This window comes from Trematomus bernacchii, unplaced genomic scaffold, assembly GCF_902827165.1.
Source record: "Trematomus bernacchii unplaced genomic scaffold, fTreBer1.1, whole genome shotgun sequence".
NCBI lineage: Eukaryota > Metazoa > Chordata > Actinopteri > Perciformes > Nototheniidae > Trematomus > Trematomus bernacchii.
In genome coordinates, this window is record NW_022987973.1 from 3,537,523 (window position 1) to 3,557,152 (window position 19,630).

Here is a 19,630-nt window from a genome sequence, read left to right on the forward strand (position 1 = left end):
CTTTATGCTGTTTTTAGATTAAGTTTACTTCGATATTGCAGCCAAATTCTTGGAAAGCCCTCCTTTTTTCATATTTTCTACGATATCCTTAAATATTCTTTATATTTATTTTTTAATTTTTGTATCTGCTCTCAAGTTAGTCAGCAAGACTGGTTTTCCTCCTCTTTTTCTTCCGACCCCGTTAAACTGTTAAAATGCGCCAACAGGCTTTAATCCAAACTCAATGTGACCCACACCATTGGAGCATCTGTTCCGAATACAAGCAAGATCCAACATAAGAGCATAAAGACTTGACAGTTAAGTGTAACAACGGCCTTTAACAGCTTCATGTGCTTTCAAAAGTGTTGCCTTCAGGAGGTGTTGGTGATAGTATACACCTGAACTGTGCACGTGTTTAAACATCTAACAGAATAAAGCCAGCATCATGATTCAAATGGTGTACCAACTTGACCTAAACATATCTCTACAGAAGCAGGCTCATGAAGCATCCTGGCTGGACACTTTACCTGATAACCCAAAGCCATATGCAGTAACACCACAAAATCAATCTCTGTCTTCCACGCTCTCTCTGCCTACCTCCCTCTCTCACACACACATACATATGTTTCGCACAAACAAGCTCACACACTCCCAGCAGTGGGGGGAAAGGGAGTGAGTTGGATTAGTTTGTACACCACTGAAAATTGGCCAAACAGTCCCAATTATGGGATAACTTGGGCTAACCTAATACACCACTGCAATTACCTGGCATCAGCCCCCTCACATATCCACACACACACCGGCGCACACAAACAAACACAGGCACACACAAACGCACACCTGCTGTGACAACAGAAGGTGCTGATCTAATACGGTTGGTCACTTAGAGCGGGAGGAAGAGCGATTGGTCCTCTCTGTCTTCTAATCCTTTTGTCCTGCTCTCTCTGCTATTTGTCTCCTGTCATTCCCCTGATCCTGATGCCACACTCTTCAGTTTCTCCCAACTGTTGTCTCTTTCTGCTCTTAACCACTCTCATCGTCTCTACTGTCCAAACTGCAGTTTCTCTTTCACAACAACTGTCATTCGGTGTCCAACATTCCCCTTTCCCTCTTTTCTTTATGTCTTTCACAATCTCATTTTCTTTTGTTCCCCCAAGTTTACATTCCTTTGCATATCTGAGAAGGTTCGAGGAAGATTTTCCTAGTGAGCTTTTTCTTTTTACATATGAGAAAAACTTAAGCATCTATATTGTATTTTTCTGAGCTATCAATGATTCTATGTCATGTTAACATGTTGAAAAGTACATTAGCCTCTAACTGACCTAGGATAACTTGGATGCACAAATATGTCATTTCAAACGGGTTTAAATGGAGACAGGTTGTGCCTCTTTCTGTTCCCCCTTAAAGGGAACTTAGATTACAAAGGTGCTTCATTAGTTCCTACAGTTGAATGTAATGTCTCACCAAGCCAACTGAACTGCATTTAAGGTACATGCAATACATGGCTTTATGGCTTTTTTTTTGCTTTACTTCAGAGCAAAGTCTTGAGAGACTGAGTTAACATTAAAGCATGTACTACACTTTCCATGCATCTTCTTTCTCTGACTCCTTTTCTCTGTTACCTCTTTGTGCTTGCGTATGTATACCTGCATGTACCTGTGTGTGTGTTTATGTGTGTGTATGTGCACATGTGTGTCTCCTTAGTTGTAGTAGCAGACAACTAATTGCATAGCACTGTGTGGGACAGGTGGGGGAAGTGCTAGTGACAGTCTATTAAGGCAGGATATCCCTGTTGCCATTAGCAGCAGATTGCCCTGTGATTCTGTTGCCTCCACATTCACCCAGCGTCCACCGGGCCCGCAGATACTACACAAGGAATTTACAATAGGATGGTCACTCACCACACTGTACTAAAGAGCAGTGTCTGTTTTTGCATACCAAGCGTCTTTCAGTTGGATTCTTTGTCATGAGGAAATGTTAAAAGCGATGGAGTAGTTCAACTGAGGCCAGTGTCCATGTTGCCATTAAAACGATAAGCAGAACAAACTCTAATAATATTTTACACCAAAATGAGCATGTACATGTTTAGGCAGGCTGCTTAAATGCAGGACTACCTGCTTATATTCTATATAATCCTTTCCCATTATCAATAGACAAGTCTACTTTTCTTGTTTTTTTTCAGGAGTTTCATATGTTCTCTTTTTTTTGTCATATTTTGGCTGTTGTATATAATACCATTTTTCTTTTTTTTGGGAGGGGAATGCATAAAACATATTTTTCTGTTGTCAGCAGGGTTTTTACTACCTCAGAAAGAGAAGTCATGGGTTTGGATGCAGTTTTTATTGGGTTGTGATCATGTTAATTACATTCATAAATGGTTCTCACAGAATTCCATCTGTTATTCACACCTTTTACATTCTGTAAAATATCAGAAATGTGGTATATTTTATACTGTGTGTGTGTGTGTCTTCTTCTGTTTGTGTGTATGTCCATGTGTGTGTTGAGGTGGTGGCAGTGACAATCCAGGGAGTCCCAGAGGGCGTGCAGCCTCCTGTGGTAACAGCTTTAAGCCCTTCCTCCCTCCATGTAAGCTGGTCTGAAGCGACTCGTCCCAATGGAAAAATACAACGCTCCCACCTAAACCAGACTGGTGTAGGAACCATATTTACACACATCAGTGGGCCCAGAAATTATACTGTGTTTGGTAAGATTCTCAGATGATCAAATGCCTCACTTTTCCTTCACATTTCTCCCACTCATCAAACTCTCTCTCTCTGTCTTTACTCCATTGCCCTTTGTCCTGTCTCTTCTCTACTCCTTCTCATTACATTACATGTCACTTGTTAGACGCTTTTATCCAAAGCGACTTACATACTCAATACTGTGGGCAATCCCCACAGGAGCAATTTGGGGTGAAGTGTCTTGCCCAGGGACACAACGACATGCTGACTGCAGTGGGGTTTGAACCTGTGACCCCCTGATCCGAACACCAACGCACAACCCACTGCGCCACACGCCTCCATCTCTCATCTTTGTTTCTGCTTATCTGTCCTTTACTCTCCTTCTTCTTTCTTCCTTTGAAATGCATCTATTTGTCTATATCTGTTTCTGGAAGGCATCTAATGACTACATGTACACCTGCTCTCTCTGGCCTAGCCCCTTAACACAGACACAAATACACTCAAGTGAACACACAAAAGAATACAAATTAATAAAAATACAGAGGCACACTCTGACACAATTCGGACACAATCTTGGGCTCACATGCCTTGAAGCTCACACGAAAAACTCAAATATTAGTACAAAACAGCAGAACAAAAGCTGTTTTAGACCCAGCGCTCTAACAAAACACTACAAAAAATATATACCCAGTACACACACAGACAAACAGAAGTGTTGTCTCAATATTGTACATCTGCACACAAACATGGTGGTGTCAGGACTGCATGATTTGTGGGTTTTGTTTTATCTATCCTGAGGAGGAGCTGTGTTTCTGGCCTTCTGCCATCATTCACAAGAGACACTCACACACACACACACACACACACACACACACACACACACACACACACAGACACAGACACAGACACAGACACAGACACACACACACACTAAGGCATGCACACAAACACCTGAATAAAGCATTGCAAAGCAAATGTTTGTTGTCTTTATAAAAACTGAACATTATAGAGACACTTACTAAAAAATGCCAAACAACAATAATCAGAATTAAAATACTTCCCTTCTTCTGGAATTTGAATAGTTACGTATTTACACTATTTAAATGTTTAAACACATAATGTAGTGATGGCATCCTTTGAAGCTGAATTTCAGTGACACGCTCCCTTCACAGCTCTGCTCTCTGCTCTGTCTTGGACTCATACCAGGCCTCGGCTTTGCCAGTAGCCAATAGACTATTCCCATGGTGCCTGTGGTTGGCTTGTATGGTCAGGAGTTGTGTGCGCACAAGCGTGTGTTTGTATGTGTAGGCATGAGGCAAAGCAAACAATGCCAAATAGAGATGGTAATGTGCTGTAATACTGTACCAGCCCCATGTGCCAGTGTAAGCAACCAGCATGCATGTGTGAAATTCCCCTGTCCCCCAGTGAGACACTGGAAAACCCTGCGTATTCAGCCAAAACCACTACTGGGGGACTCTCTCTCTCACCCTTTTGTCTTTCTCCCTCCCTCTCTTCCCTGCTCTTGTTCCCAACATTGCAGTCGTTTTTGTAACAACACATTTATGCTTTAAAAAATAGATTTCTGTGTTTCATTTATTGCAGTCCTGTTTTTTTACAGCGGACATATTAAACCACAATGTTTTACAAAGGATCAGGAATGGATGAAACTTGTATGGCCTCTACAGATTCATTCAACAAACCTTAAGTGATAGGCTTCGTTCTCCCTTTTTTATCTACACTTTAACCTTATTTTATATAGCAATCTTCATTAAATTGAATAAATAAACCTAACAATTATATTCAATTAATATTTCAAAGTAATGGATTTTTTTAATGTGTCTTCCTTTGGGACTTTTACAAACTGATCCCCATGTATACACACACTCAAGTGTACCTCTTCGTACAGTTTGTATGTTCTTGTACTTAGAAACTGTTGTTGCTATGATAGCTTTTAGCACAAAGTAAAGTAAAAAGTCAAACGGAGACAAAGAGGGGGGGAGGCAGGGAGTGAAAGGTTCACAGGATGACACTTTTTGAAACGGAGTGAAGGAGAAAAGGAAGAAGGAGTAGGACAGATGTAAAGATGGATGGATGTATCTAAGTGTTTTCAGTGAAATATGAACAGAAATAATTGCTGCGCTACTCCCTCGTCCTTAATGTTTAATACGCCATAATTCATCTTCTCTGCATCTCTGCGACGGTTCTCACCGCTGTCAGAGACAGACGCTCAGAGAGCTCACTCACTCACCGCAGAAACTGGAGAAACGTGCTTTTTTTAGCTACTAAAATGTCAATGTTGGATTGAACCACTTTGCAGTGTTGTAACTTATTTGATCTGATACATGTCTGATGGAGTATTTTCTGCTAAAATCATTTTCCTCAGAGAGTCATTTATTAAGAAAAGTTGTTGTAAATGTACTTTTATAATAATAATCATCATAATACCACCAGTATTATCTGACATTCTGAAACAATATTTATTTATAATAGTATTTATTTTAACTGAGTACCTGTTTCCTTGTATTACATATATAAAGAAGTACTACAGTATATATATTTTTTTTAAATTTGTTTTTGCCCAGAAAGGTTTTTCAGAAGAAGAATTCCCAAAATGTAGCAGCTGCCAAAATGATGACTGAATCTAAAAATATAAAACAATGTTGTGTTTTCTACTATATCCCTTTTATAAGTGATTTTCCTTATGAAAAGCCAGAAATGGACTCTAACTAATAGCATTTCTAGCAGTTCCGAAAAGTGACACTTCATAGAAAGAATTAAGCACTACTGTACAGAGACACCCCATGTGAATCGATATTAAGTATTGCTATCATTAGCTCACGATGAATTATTGCCTGCAATTATATAGATTATGGCATTAATCATGTGTTTAATTGGTCTTTTGTAGGCTCATTATTAATTCAGAACAGCAGGGAATAGAGTATGTTCTTTTATTTATTAATGCCTTTCCCCCGTAGTCCATGCTCGGATTGGTCTGTGCTAAAGGTACAGGCATGTAGATGTAAGAAAGGAGGAGAGGAGATACACAAGAACTGTTTATCAATCAACCTTTAATCGGTTTATCATAAGAAGTGTCAACCCTACAGTATGTGGAATGAGTCTTTCATGTAACCAGTTAACAACATTTGCTGTAAGTTTATAATTTCTGCTTCAAAAATCTGAGCTAAAACATACAAAAAAGTTTAAAAGACTGAAGTTTGAACTATATAGTCCAGTTAGCAATAAATACAAATGCTCCAGATGTCATCCTTATAACTTCATGCACAATGAGTGCAACATTTTTATTTAAGTGAATCTCTATCGGTTGAAAAGTTGGAAGGTGAGGGATACGATCATAAACTACTAACTTTTTTAAAGATTTTTATAGATTCTACAGTTTCTCTGAAGTCAAAATTACTAATACAACAGTAAGCAAGCAAAGTAAGACCTATCATTGACCGAATATATGTCTCAAAACTTGTACACGCAAGATATGTAGAGATGTTTTCCAAGTGGACACATTCACACATTTATTCGTCCCAAATTCCTGGCCATGTCTTCCAAGGTGACATTTGTGTATGTCTGTGAGCAAGTACAGTCTTTATTTAGTTTAGTTAGCGCATGTGTGTGTAAATGCATATTTATGGCAAGTACTGCACAATAACTTGTATCTGCTCATATTGTTTAGATGTGTGTGTGTGTGTGTGTGTGTGTGTGTGTGTGTGTGTGTGTGTGTGTGTGTGTGTGTGTGTGTGTGTGTGTGTGTGTGTGTGTGTGTGTGTGTGTGTGTGTGTGTGTGTGTGTGTGTGTGTGTGTGTGTGTGTGTGTGTGTGTGTGTGTGTGTGTGTGTGTGTGTGTGTGTGTGTGTGTGTGTGTGTGTGTGTGTGTGTGTGTGTGTGTGTGTGTGTGTGTGTGTGTGTGAACCTGATCTCATTGTTCCATCCCAGACGCTCTCTGCATTAGGGAGCCACAGACAGGAAGTCAAACTCTTAATTATTTAGGAGAGGTGTTATCAAAGCTCTCCTCTCCCTCACTCTCTCTCTCTGTTTTTTTTCCCGTTGGTGTTCTTGCGTGTTCTCGATGCATCATCTATCATTTCTGTTTCTTATGCAAACTTCACTATAACTTCCTTTTTTCCTCTGCTTCTCAACTCACTCACTTGTCTTACTCTTCATTGTACCAATCATTGGTTTCCTCTCTTTCCATTTCAGCGCCTTTTTTCTCTTCTTTCTCTTTCTCAGATGTCCTCACATTTCCTACTCCTCGTATTCTCCTTTCTGGCTTTTCCCTTTTTCTCCCATCTTCTTTCATTTTACCATCTTTCTCTCTCTCTTTATTTCCTTTACTATCTGATGTATCAGGTAACTGGCTTGGTATTACCTCCTGTGCCCATCATCCTATCATATTCTCTAATGCAAACAAGGAATGGCAACCTGTCAATAAAATGCCATTATAAATCAGTAATTATTTTCCTGAAACACATGAACACACACACACACACACACACACACACAAACACACATAAGGGAAATCCACAACAACAGTATCACACTCCTTACTTTCTCTTGTTGGTTCTCGTTCTCTTTGACTTTTAACTTGAATCTAAGCTTTAACTCTTTACTCTGTCTTACTGCCATAGTCTCTGTCTGTTTCTCCCTGTGCACAAACACGCACGCACGCACGCACGCACACACACACACACACACACACACACACACACACACACACACACACACACACACACACACACACACACACACACACACACACACACACACACACACACACACACACACACACACTGATCTCAGTAGTGTCCAGCTATCATGATGACAGTGACAGCCTTGTCTCACTCTGTGTTAGTGAGCCGCTGGCTGCTCACATCAGAACGCCCTCAACCTGTTTTTCACTTCCCGGTGATCACTGTTAAAATGATTGAAGCTGCCTCTGTCTTTCCATAATCGAACACATAAGCACACATATGTATGCAATGGTATGTGCACATAGAGGCACACACACACACACACACACACACACACACACACACACACACACACGTAGACACCCAGTAGTTTCTTCAGCAGACCAATACTGCCCTCTTCAGGCTTCAGTTTTAAAGGTTACTTGAAACACACCAGGAGACATCAAAGGTGGTTGTATATGTGTGCGTATGTTTTTGTCTAACACACGGGTTGAATGAAAAGTGTGTTTGTTTTGGTTTAAAATTGAAATAATAAGAGACACAATGGTTGGAGAAGCAGGTAATGTTTGGCTTTTCAGAGTTTTTAGCCTTGTAGTTCTGTAATATTCTGACTGTTTTCCTTTCAAAAGGTAGGCCTGATACCGTTTTTTCGTTTAGTCCGTGATTAATAAGTACTGGAAACAATTTAAGAATGACTGAATACAATCTGTATGCACCCAAAAACATTTAACACACGTTTCGTATACTCATTACTGTTGGATCACACGCCTTCATTGCCAAATGAGGTTGTCTATGTGGTCTGTGTTGATCATAAAATATGACACAGTTGTCTGTCCGTTTTCTGCACTTTTCTGACTCATGTCGAGACACTCTGTCTGTCTCTATGTAGAAACATGAAGTGAAGGGTTACTGCTTTATTCAGCGTTGCAACAAATGACATCACTTTCGGTGTAGATATCATTTACTATGCTAGAGTGCACACATGCATATACACACGCTTAGTTGCACAGTTAAATAGTGTAACAGAGCCTTACGCTTCAAACCCTAGTACTTTTGTATGGCTGGCAGATTTCCTTTATTTAACCCAAACCCAGGGCAACATAGTGAGAGCATTTGCACACACACAGACACACACACACATTGATCAGAGGTTGGGTTAAGCGTGGCAGGCTGTGAGGCATGTTAAGCAGGCTGAGCAGTAGAAAGACACAAGAGGAAACCGAGGTGTGTGTGTGTGTGTGTGTGTGTGTGTGTGTGTGTGTGTGTGTGTGTGTGTGTGTGTGTGTGTGTGTGTGTGTGTGTGTGTGTGTGTGTGTGTGTGTGTGTGTGTGTGTGTGTGTGTGTGTGTGTGTGTGTGTGTGTGTGTGTGTGTGTGTGTTTTCTGTCGTGTGTAGTCAACAAAGGACGGGTACCAACATGCATAAAGCAGCTGAGACACAGTAGGGTGTCCCTTTCTGTCTCCCAGCCTCCAAATAGACACAGTTGGAAACAGTTATAGTTAATTTAGATTATTAACTAAATTAGAATACAAGTATGTTAATTAACACAGAGTAACATTATGGTATTTTTTCACCTAAAGTAAAGATTTGATAACTCATTTGTAATATAAGTAACATACACATGTATTTCAAATCTGCAACCCAACGAGTCCTGTACTGTCTATTTCCCCTGTGATATTAAACATAAATCAAATAGAATACATTTACATTTCTTTGTTAAAATAAAATCTATAGTTTAAAACACATTTTCAGTCTATTAAATATGATTCGTTTTTAGTATAAATGTAATATGCTAAAGATGAAACATGTTAGTAGGTATGAAAAAAGGTTCTATATAATAGAAGTATTTATCTTGTCCTTAATGTTATAAAATATGTATTGCTTCTCTGAAAGTATTTAAAATGTAGGCAGAAATAAAGAATTCAACACTCTGTTTTATGTAATGCCAAAGCCTGTTTTCACATTCATCCGGATTCCTTTTGAAATAAAGTCATTTTTTCGCTCCTTCATTTTCCCTTCAATTTGATTTGTATGCTGTTGTATGCTGTCAGCTAAGTGAATGACCATAAAACATCCAGTCAACCCCCATGACAACATTAAGGATTTGCATTCATCCATTAATCCTCATCCACCCTCGGTATATCAAGCACCAGGCAGAAAATATATCAGAAGAAGACAAAGCTTTTCAATCACCAGAAAGTGGTTCTAACTCCAGGATAACTTTGTTTAGGTACATGTGGATTTTTTTTTAGCAACTTCCAGTATTTCAATTGTTTAAAATAAGCCAAAAACTGATTTCCTGTGTTTGCAGTTAAAGGACCACTCAGTCGTTATGTGATTTCTTTTAGACTGCGTATAGCGGGCGCATATAAATAAATCATGTCTGGACGCTGTAGCCTAAACGTATACCGAGGTATCATAATTATCATAGATCAAAAGCTGATGACATTACAGCGTTGGACCGGTCCTATCCCATGTCAGTTCCGCGGCTGCCCATCTTTACGTTGTTTCATTATTGAGTTATGGCATGCATAATTTAACACCGACAGATATGGATCCATCCGTTGAGAGAGTGTGGAAAGAACAGAGGGAGGGAGAGTGAAATGGATAGAGAGAGAAGACGCTCAGGAAAAGAGCTCGTGATACGGGCCGGAAAGCTTTTACTTTATTCCCCTTATTGTTCTGTATTTGGATATGTGTCTCTCTTCCCCTTTTTAACCCCCTATTTCTATTTTCTTTTGAAAACCATCAGCTTTTTGTGTACGGAATAAAAAAGAAGCTGAACGTAGAAATAATATATGCAATTTTCCATCCTTTATGTGCGTAGGATTCATCTTTTGTGATTTATTTTCATCACATACATGTATGTATATTTTTCTGTGTGCCACAGGTCTGCAGCCGTACACAGACTACAGTTTTGTGCTGGTGGGCTGCACAGCTGTGGGATGTGGAGCCAGCTCACCTTCCACAGGACGCACCCTGCAAGCCCCCCCTGCCGGTACACACACACACACACACAAACACACACACACACACACACACACACACACACACACACACACACACACACAGGCACAATTATGAAAATCCTGGACATCCTGAAAAATATTAAAACCTTTCTTATAAATCTTAGGAATTCCTCTTGTGACATTTAATTCCAAATCATTTGGTCACTCGGATTCTTAAAACTTGTCTGGCTTTGTCCGATGTCTGAACCACGATAATGTAAGACTGTGAGAATCTGCATTGCATTTTCCACAACAATGTATTACATGCAGTAAGTAAAGTAAAAACATTTTCCAATAATCATTATTTTTTTCCTTTTATTGTCACGGGGAAAAATGTTATGTTAAATTGTTTAAAATATATAAATGACTTTAAATAACCAACAACTAACCATTTTGATAAATACTGAAATAAAGCAATCTATCGAGCATTCGGTCATTTCTCCAAGATGTTCCTTAGTCCATGTTCTCCTCACTGACTCCCTCTCCGCTCCTCTTGCTTCTCTTCTCTCCTCCCACTGCTCTCCTTTTTTAAATCCTCCCCCTCTCATCTTCCTTTGGTCTCTCTATATCTCGCTCTCCTTCACCTTTAGCTTCGTCTCCTCTTCCTCTCTGGTGACTACAGTGGAACAACCATTATTTTGTTCCCTAAATAAAATGCCGTCTCAGATTTTTGTTTATTAATGAACTTTCATTAGAATGATTTTTCTCTTTTCCTTCCTTTTTATTTTCACTCCTCTTCCTCCCCTCTTCCTCCCCTCTTCCTCCCCTCTGCCTCTCCTTCTCTTGATATTTTCCTCTCTCTGCTTTCCTCCGAGTCTTTCACAATAAATATCAAATTATTTCCCATTTTTGCACCTTTCTTTTACCCCCTATGTTTACCTTGCTAAACCGTCATTTGTCTCTCTTTTAACTTGCATAATCTCTATGTACTGTTTTCTATAAACATACATTTATATTATGTATTATCCTCTCTTCCATCAGTCTCAACACTTATTCTTCGATATAACTCAATTTACAATTCTAATCTGAAATAATGCATATTTATTTGTAAAAATGTTCTTAAATGTTAAACCTTTTAGACCATCTGTGTTCCTATTAGTTTCAAATAATGAAATACCACTACAATCACATCTTGCCTGTTCTATGTTTTTTTCCACCTTTGGTTTCTTTAAAATCTCATGAGAAAACTTTTACCTTCTTCTCCATCATTGTAATATTTTTGTGCTTACTTCTCTACATTCTTATGCAAATAAATGTCACTATTCTCAGTTACCGTTTAACGTAATAGTGACTCAACCTGTCCACAGTCAATCAGAAACAAGCTGTTAGATTAGCTGTCGTCACTTTGATATTAGTAAGTTATCTTTTAAGGAAAGTTTTGTTCCTGATTAGTTTGTTTGAAACAAAATGAAGTTAACGTGGAAAACACTCCCTCTTCTTTCCGTCTTTGCTCCTCAGGTGTATGGACAAGCCCCAGACATCTGATAATAAACACATCTGCAGTGGAGCTGTACTGGGATCAGCCCCCCCCGACCTAATGGACACATCTCCCAGTACAGACTGAACAGAGACGGTCACACTATTTTTACCGGAGACCACCGTGACCAGAATTATACCGACACTGGACTCGTGCCAAACCGCAGGTAGAGAGCGGGCACTCGCATACTTTACACACACATGAATGCAAATGTGTTTGTGTTCACATATGTAGTAGTCAAACATGCATAAACACAATTCACTTGTAGCTTCATAATTAATCATGCCTCTAATTCCTACATGTTCCCGTTTGAGTGTATGCGTGTTTATATGGGGGTCACCCTGTTTTAAAAGCCCTCCTATCTCCTATCCTATCCCATCCATGTCTCTCTGAGGACTGCACTCTGTATATGTCTGTTTGTGCCATTTAATGAGCAAATATTTGACATGCCAATGACAGACGCAAACATCAGCACACACACACACACACATTAAAACACAAATCAGATTTAGCTTTTGCTTGCAGACAGCAGTGGAGCGGAGATTTTATTTATCTGTTTATTTTCATTTAACCTTTATTAATCCGTGTCTTTTTTCTGAGATGGATTTTCTGTTTTAATTACGGGAGTGTAAAATGATACCCCGCCTACCCTCCTCTTTCTCTCTCTCATGTCTCCTTTTCCTTCTCCTTGGTCTTCTCTCTCCAGAGACAATTTCTCCTTTCCCCAAATAGAATTCTTGGGATAACACCTTGCAGTACTCCAATCTCCTCTATGTGTGTGTGAAAGAGAAAGAAAGGAAGGAAGAAAGAAGATAGGACTGTGTGTGTGTGTGACGTTTAATTTTCCCTAATTCCAGATAGTCTGCCAGAAGGCATTCCCGTCCCGACCCTTCGCTTCTCATCACTTGTCTCGCCTCCTATTCACTTCTCTCTCCTCTCACCCTCCCCTCCCATCCTTTCCCTCTTACCTCATTCCTCCTTCCCTTCTTTTCCCAATTTAGCTCTGCGCCAAGAATTACACAGGGAGCACCGGCCCCATTATCCAGGCAGTCTTGTGTGGGTTTCTGCCCGCGTGTGTGAGTGTGTACCCACGCATGCCTTTCTGTGTGCGCATGTGTCTGTGCATGAGACTGCTCAAAGTGGCCATTGATTATTTATGACAATGTTGATTAGCTGTCACTTTGCTTCGGCAGCCCAGGAAGTGTCTAAGATGACGAGAGAATTAACCTATTCCCTCTGGCTGGCCCCGCAGGACACACACACACACACACACAGCCACAACCACAGCCATACAGATGCAAATGCCCCATTCAACGATTACCTACCACACACGCACACCGTTTGACTTTTGATATCCCAAGGCGGTGTTTACATTTAAGTAAATATCTTCCAGTGATGAAGTGTTTAAATTCATTCTCCCTCTGAAACCCTATGCCATGATACACTCCTTCCTCTCCATCACACTCGCTCTCTTCCTCTCATGATTTCTCTCTCTTCCTGTCTCTCCTCTCCACAGTTGGTCTGTCTCAATGAGTTGTATTTATGTATGTTTTGCTCTGTGTGTGTCTCTTTGTGTCTATGAGAGCAACATATGAGTAGTTTTAATACCTTTTCCTGACTGCGTTCTAACCCACTGCACTGGTGCTAATGGCCTCCTGTTGGAAACGTTCTACGCAAGAACAATAACCCAACAGCACCGCCTATTAATGCATGTGTGCCGGAGTTTATAGCAAATTAAAGGCTTTTAATGTTAAATGGTGGCCCACTTACACAGCTAATGTAGGCTTTAGCACCAGCCAGCCACACGCTCTTAAAAGGGAAATCTATCTTATGATGTCATGGGCGAGAGGCAGAGAGCGGGCCGAGAGGGGCAGCGAGACAGACGTAAGAGAGAGAGAGAGGTGTATGATGGAGAGGGAGAAAGAGAAAGAAATGGACCTCAAGTGTGGTCAGTGTATGAGCTTAAACACACAGACATGAGCACACTATGTACATTCATTTTGATCTATTTGTGGAGCGCAGTGCAAGAGGCTGTGAGTCTTTCCTTTGGTTGCTTTGATCTTTCAAATATTAACGATGATGCCTATAATTTGAAGAGATTTTTGGGGCAATGTCATGAAATATCTTTGACGGAAACTATGCAACCGAGTTGATCTTAATACCCGCACAATTGCCATTTTTGCCATGCAAGAAAACTTTTATGATGACACACATTCTGTATCAAGTGACAGATTACATTCCTCCCTGTGCTCATGCTAAGCTGGGACTTCCGTTCTCAGTTTTTGCTCTCATCACTGATGTATAAATTAATAGATGCATATCACATACAGTTTTTCATCCATACCCTGTTTTCCAATTCCAAAAAGTCCCTTGGAGATAATCTACAACAACACTTCAGACTCTCAATTACATTAAAACTTGTTTAAAAAAAAGCAACAGTTTCCCTGTTGATGCAACCCCTGTGTTTACTTAGCAGGAATGACCTTCCTTGAAAGTATAATGGGCATTTGAGCTTAGTTTCTTTCTCCATTTTTGTCCAGCAAAATGCACACAGCATTCTCAGTGTATGCAAGTTCAAAAAACATAAAAAAGAAACCAAACAATATCAAATACATTCTCATATGTACCTGGTAAGTTCTGCTATTTTTATGAATACTCCCTTTGACTGTGGGCCATGATCCGAACATGTTTACTCTATGCTTTGGTACAGTTGTTTTAATTGTCTCTCTGCATGTTCTTTCTTTCTCTCTTCTTTCCTCTTTTCTCTGTGTCCCTCCTCTGCTATCTCTTTTCTGCTTTCCTCTCTTTACCCCACCATCTCCTCAGGTATGTGTATGAGCTGCAGGCCAGCACAGGGGGTGGGACCGGTGTGAGTGACAAATATGTTATACAAACACCAGTCTCTTGCCCCACTGGGATCCAACCTCCCCACAATGTGACAGTGTTGGGCCCCCACTCCGTCTCTCTGGCCTGGACCCCTCCTGGTGAGTAGCTGTCTGAATGGATGGATGGATGCATTTAGTTTGAACCCAATGGCATCACAAATTAGACACTGTGTTTTCTAACGATAACTAACTTGTTCATGTGTGTATCAAGGGTAAAATATATGTAAACATTGTGTTGCTCCTTGTAATGCTATTGGTGTTTAGATGTACCATGCCAAATGGTGACATTGTGGGTAATTGTGTGGTTACTGTGAAGTGATCACAGAGACAGAGGGGCTCAATTCAATGTTTGTAAGAATTTAAAATGTATTTTCAGCGGTGTTGAGTAACTAAGAGGTTCTTTAGCATGCACGTATCAAATGGCAGCAACCGTTTTTCTATATAAAACAGCATTGAGTCGAATTATTAAAGTCAACATTATACTTACATTAACTTTGCAAAGTTATTTCCCAGAAAAAAATATACATTAATTATTTTTCCAATGATCTAAAAATACAACTAACCAACAATATAACAATGGTTGTTATATTTATTGGATTTGGCTTTACAAATGCATAAAAAATAAATCCACAATATTAAACTGAGCAGAGAGAAGTTTTTCTTCCTCAGATTAGAGGAGACAAAGCGAGGGGCCAGACTGAAACAAAAGCATTGTGTTGTTTTTTTATTCACCTTCTGGCCTCAAGACCTGGACACACACACACACACACACACACACACACACACACACACACACACACACACACACACACACACACACACACACACACACACACACACACACACACACACACACACACACACACACACACACACCCCAGGTTTCCATGAGCACACACTCAGGGCTGAGTTTCATGCTTATGGGGCAGTGATTGTCTGCCCTAACCCATCTATCATTGACTATTACTCTCTCATTAGGCTGATTTCCTATTTCAGAAACTGCTTATAGGGCCAACTAGCAAAGACACTTCACTTTGTTGTGTTGTGTTGTGTGTGTTTTGTGTCTGTGTATTTGTGTCTGTGTTTATGCATGAGTCTTTATACGTGTGTATTTGTTGTGTTTGTGTGTGTGTGCACATCACTGTGGAGACATTTCCATAGGCAGGCCTATTCTATCGTGATTACGGGTTGATTTTAAAGGTGAGGAAATATCTTCTGGGTTCTCTCGCTTGGTTAACTCCCTGAGCCCAGAATCTGGAGTGTTTTCGACTGGTGTGTGTATGTATGTGTGTGTGTGTATGTGTGCTTACCAGACTATCTGATAGTGTGTATGTCTGTGTGTATATCCATACACATGGGTTTGTGTCTTCATATGCATAGATTGACTGCCAAAGCACTGACGTATGGCTATTAAACAGAGATTTTCTCGAGGATCAATTCCTTCATTGAAGTGTATGTGTCTTTGCAAGCGTGTCCATGCGCGCGCGTGTGTGTGTGTAGTATGTAAGTGTGCATGTGTGCTTCAGTAATTGTTGGCATCATGTGTGTGAAAAAGAAGATGATAAAGCAGCTGATTGGTTGTAAATAATAGAAATTGAATATCACATTGACAATTAAACCTCTATGGCTGTGCAACAAACTGATCAAAGTAGAAGCATTATGACCCCTGTGCCCATGTGTGCTCACATATAAATATCCAAGTGTATGTGTGTGGACGGTGTGAAAGTGTGTTAATGCAGCTCATATAAAAAGCTCCATGTGCTGAAGTCAGAGGTGTGTGTGTGTGTGTGTAGATGCATGTGTGCATATGTGAGTTGGGGGGTGAATAATTGAAGTCTTTCATTTGTCTGGTAATCAGTTCATTCTCGAGATATCCAGAGTTCATGAATGTTGAATAACCCATCACAATACAGTTGGCCTGAATTATGGAAAAACCTCCGGTGAGAATATTAACAAAGTCAAAGTGTGTGTGTGTGTGTGTGTATCTGTGTGGGTGTTTCTGTATGTATACATGTGTGTGTTTTTATCTGGTTGTGTGACGAAGATGCTAGGATTGTGAGGGCATGATCAGTCGGTTTTAAAACTCAAATATAGGCAAATAAGTCTACTTCTATTCATTCATATTTGAATAGAGACTATAGCTTAAAATTGTCAAATAAAAACATTTTATCTGAAGTTCACTATTTTCTAAACTAGAAACCACATAATTATGTCAAGTATGCAACACAGAGAAAGACTTTCTTTAAGAACGATACTTGGGTAACAAGTGGATGCCTAAATTCTGTCACATGGCGGTATTTAGGTATCACAGTTAGCATGGGTTTGAATAATTTCCTGTATGTCTCTCTCCTTTTCCACAGCTCAGCTCCACAGCAGTCAGCCTGTAAACTACAACATCCTGTTAAATCCAGGAAGTGACAACGCCTTAATGCATCATGCTGGCCCAGACCTTCACCTCACTGTGACGGGTCTACAGCCATTCACCGCCTTCTACATCAGAGTGCAGGCCTGTCAGAGTGGTTAGTATTTGATAACACTGATTTTGGAATAAAACATGAAATAACATTAATATTATCATTAGTTGTGCACTATAAAGAGACAATTTGGCAAAACTAAATACAAAAATGTTACACTTTTACTCTTGTGTGATGTTCTTCAAAGTTGAAACAGTGAAAACAGTCTATTAATATGCTTATTTCATCAATGTAGAAGACAACGGTTGACTTTTTTTGCCTAGAAATGTCTGCTTTGTGACAAATTGTTCATGTTTTGCACCTTGTAGATGGGTGTGGAGTTGGAGGGGAAGTGTATATTCGTACCTTAGAGACGGCCCCAGAAGGTCTGCTGCCCCCCACTGTGAAGGCAGCTGGAGCCAGTGTCCTGGAGATCCACTGGTCACCCCCACAACAACCCAACGGAGTCATCACATCCTACCATATATACAGGTAACCCATGACAACAAAAAACACTGAACATATACATAAATATGCATGTGAAGTACACTGAGACCAATGACCAGTGTCTGCCTCATTTTGTATTTACTCTTACAAATCAATGTGGAAATGTGATCACATTATTTACTCAGTGTATCACTAATGAACTAGAAGTAGCACACAAATGAAATTCACATACTATGCAAACATATAATTAGCTTTATAGACAAAAAAACGGATGATATGTGATCTATCTTCAAGCAAGTGTCTGCCTACGATTCTTCTTACTTTGTGTGTGTGTGTTTGCATCTGCGTGTATGTATTAATGCATGCTGAAGGTCGTGGTCTGCTTGTTGACCAAAGAGTGTGTGATCTGTATGCAGGGTCAGACCAGACTAAGCCCTTTAAGTCCTCCGGAAACACACATTAGCATAGAAGTTCACACACACACACTGACACACCTGGCATGATCAGACTCAGGCAGACAGGGACTTGGATAAAATAGGAAAATCTCTCTCACCTGAAACTCTACATAATCACAGACAAAGGGTCTTACCAAGACATCAGGATGCTTGCATCAGCCAGGGACTTAAACATGATGTTTAAGGCGTGATGATCCATTTTTATTTCGAATTCCACACAAACTAAGTGAGCTTATTTTTAGTACACTGAAGAATAATAAGATATACTAAAATAGCTATCTATAACATACTTGAAAATATACTTTGGCAAAAATCTCTAAAGCTATATCTCCAAAAGTCAACAACTCTAGATTGATAAATGGGATTAAAATATGGGGTGTTCTGTCCCTTTAAGTGTAACTTTTCAAATACTAATTACAATTTAGGAATTTCCAATCTAAGATAACTTTTAGTATATTTATTTATATAAACAAAAAAGTTTAAGTTTATTAAATTATATTGAACACATTTTGATGATGGCTAATCCAAGTCTTGATTCTGTTAAAGGCGTCCAGTAGGAACAGAGGAGGAGCTGCTGGTGTTCATCTGGTCCAGTGGGCCACTTGAATTTTTCGATGCCAGCCCCGCCCTGCGCCCCTTCAGCTTCCTCCAGTACAGGGTCCGCTCCTACAACTCCAAAGGCTCCGTGCTGAGCCAATGGGCTTTAGCTCAGACCCTACAGGCCGAACCACAAGATATGGCCCCTCCCACTGTCACGCCCACTGGTAAGTTCACCGAGTCACATACAATCTGCTGTTGTTCAAATGTTCCTGTATTGAATTACTGTAAAACTCCACACATTCTGTGCACTTTGACAGGCGCATACTCAGCCCATCTGAAATGGAGTGAACCGGGGCAGCCCAACGGTCTCATTTCCCATTATAGACTGGTTTACAAGAAGCACCAACAGGACCCAACGCTCAACTTAACTGCTGTTACTGCTCTCACTGTGGAGGTAAATGCACACTTACACAGAAAAGCACACACACAGTGAACGCTGGATGATGGGAGAATGGATGCGTTTAACTGTGAGTATCCTCCTTGATTAATGTTGTCATTTGGCCTTAGCTGCACATTCCCGCAGGATGTGCTATATGATAACATTTCTCACACAAGCAAACACTTATGACCACAAACCAAAACATGCCTTTACATGTACATGTATAATTTCATAGCATGTAAAAAAATGTATATCGCGGATATTTCCATATGGTATAAGTATACTATACATTACACATATGAGGGATTGTGTATGTGTGTGTCTATTGTCATTTGTGATGCATGTGAAGAAATGTGGACTCTACCTGTGGTGCCGGTGCCATCTGTTTACCAGTGAGGGGCCTGAAAACACGCGCACACACACACTTAGAGACACTTACGAACACACACACCCACTCACTGCCCATTGCCTGCTATTCTCTAGGGCCCTTCCTACAAGTTTGTGCCATTCTTTAGAACAGGAAATAACTCTACTCGAGCTAGCCCCCTCAAACCAAACACACACACAA

At 40.1% G+C, this 19,630-nt stretch overlaps 1 protein-coding gene across 1 annotated transcript in view; it reads left to right on the forward strand.

Annotated features, from left to right (window-relative positions):
* The window catches only part of ush2a (Usher syndrome 2A (autosomal recessive, mild)), a 184,516-nt gene that overhangs the window by 137,246 nt on the left and 27,640 nt on the right, over window positions 1-19,630 (forward strand). The window contains 9 exon segments of the mRNA XM_034116183.1: window positions 2,485-2,683; window positions 10,249-10,356; window positions 11,825-11,889; window positions 11,891-12,009; window positions 14,670-14,827; window positions 17,089-17,247; window positions 17,511-17,673; window positions 18,630-18,847; window positions 18,941-19,077. Of these exon segments, the coding sequence (XP_033972074.1) occupies window positions 2,485-2,683; window positions 10,249-10,356; window positions 11,825-11,889; window positions 11,891-12,009; window positions 14,670-14,827; window positions 17,089-17,247; window positions 17,511-17,673; window positions 18,630-18,847; window positions 18,941-19,077 (1,326 nt within the window).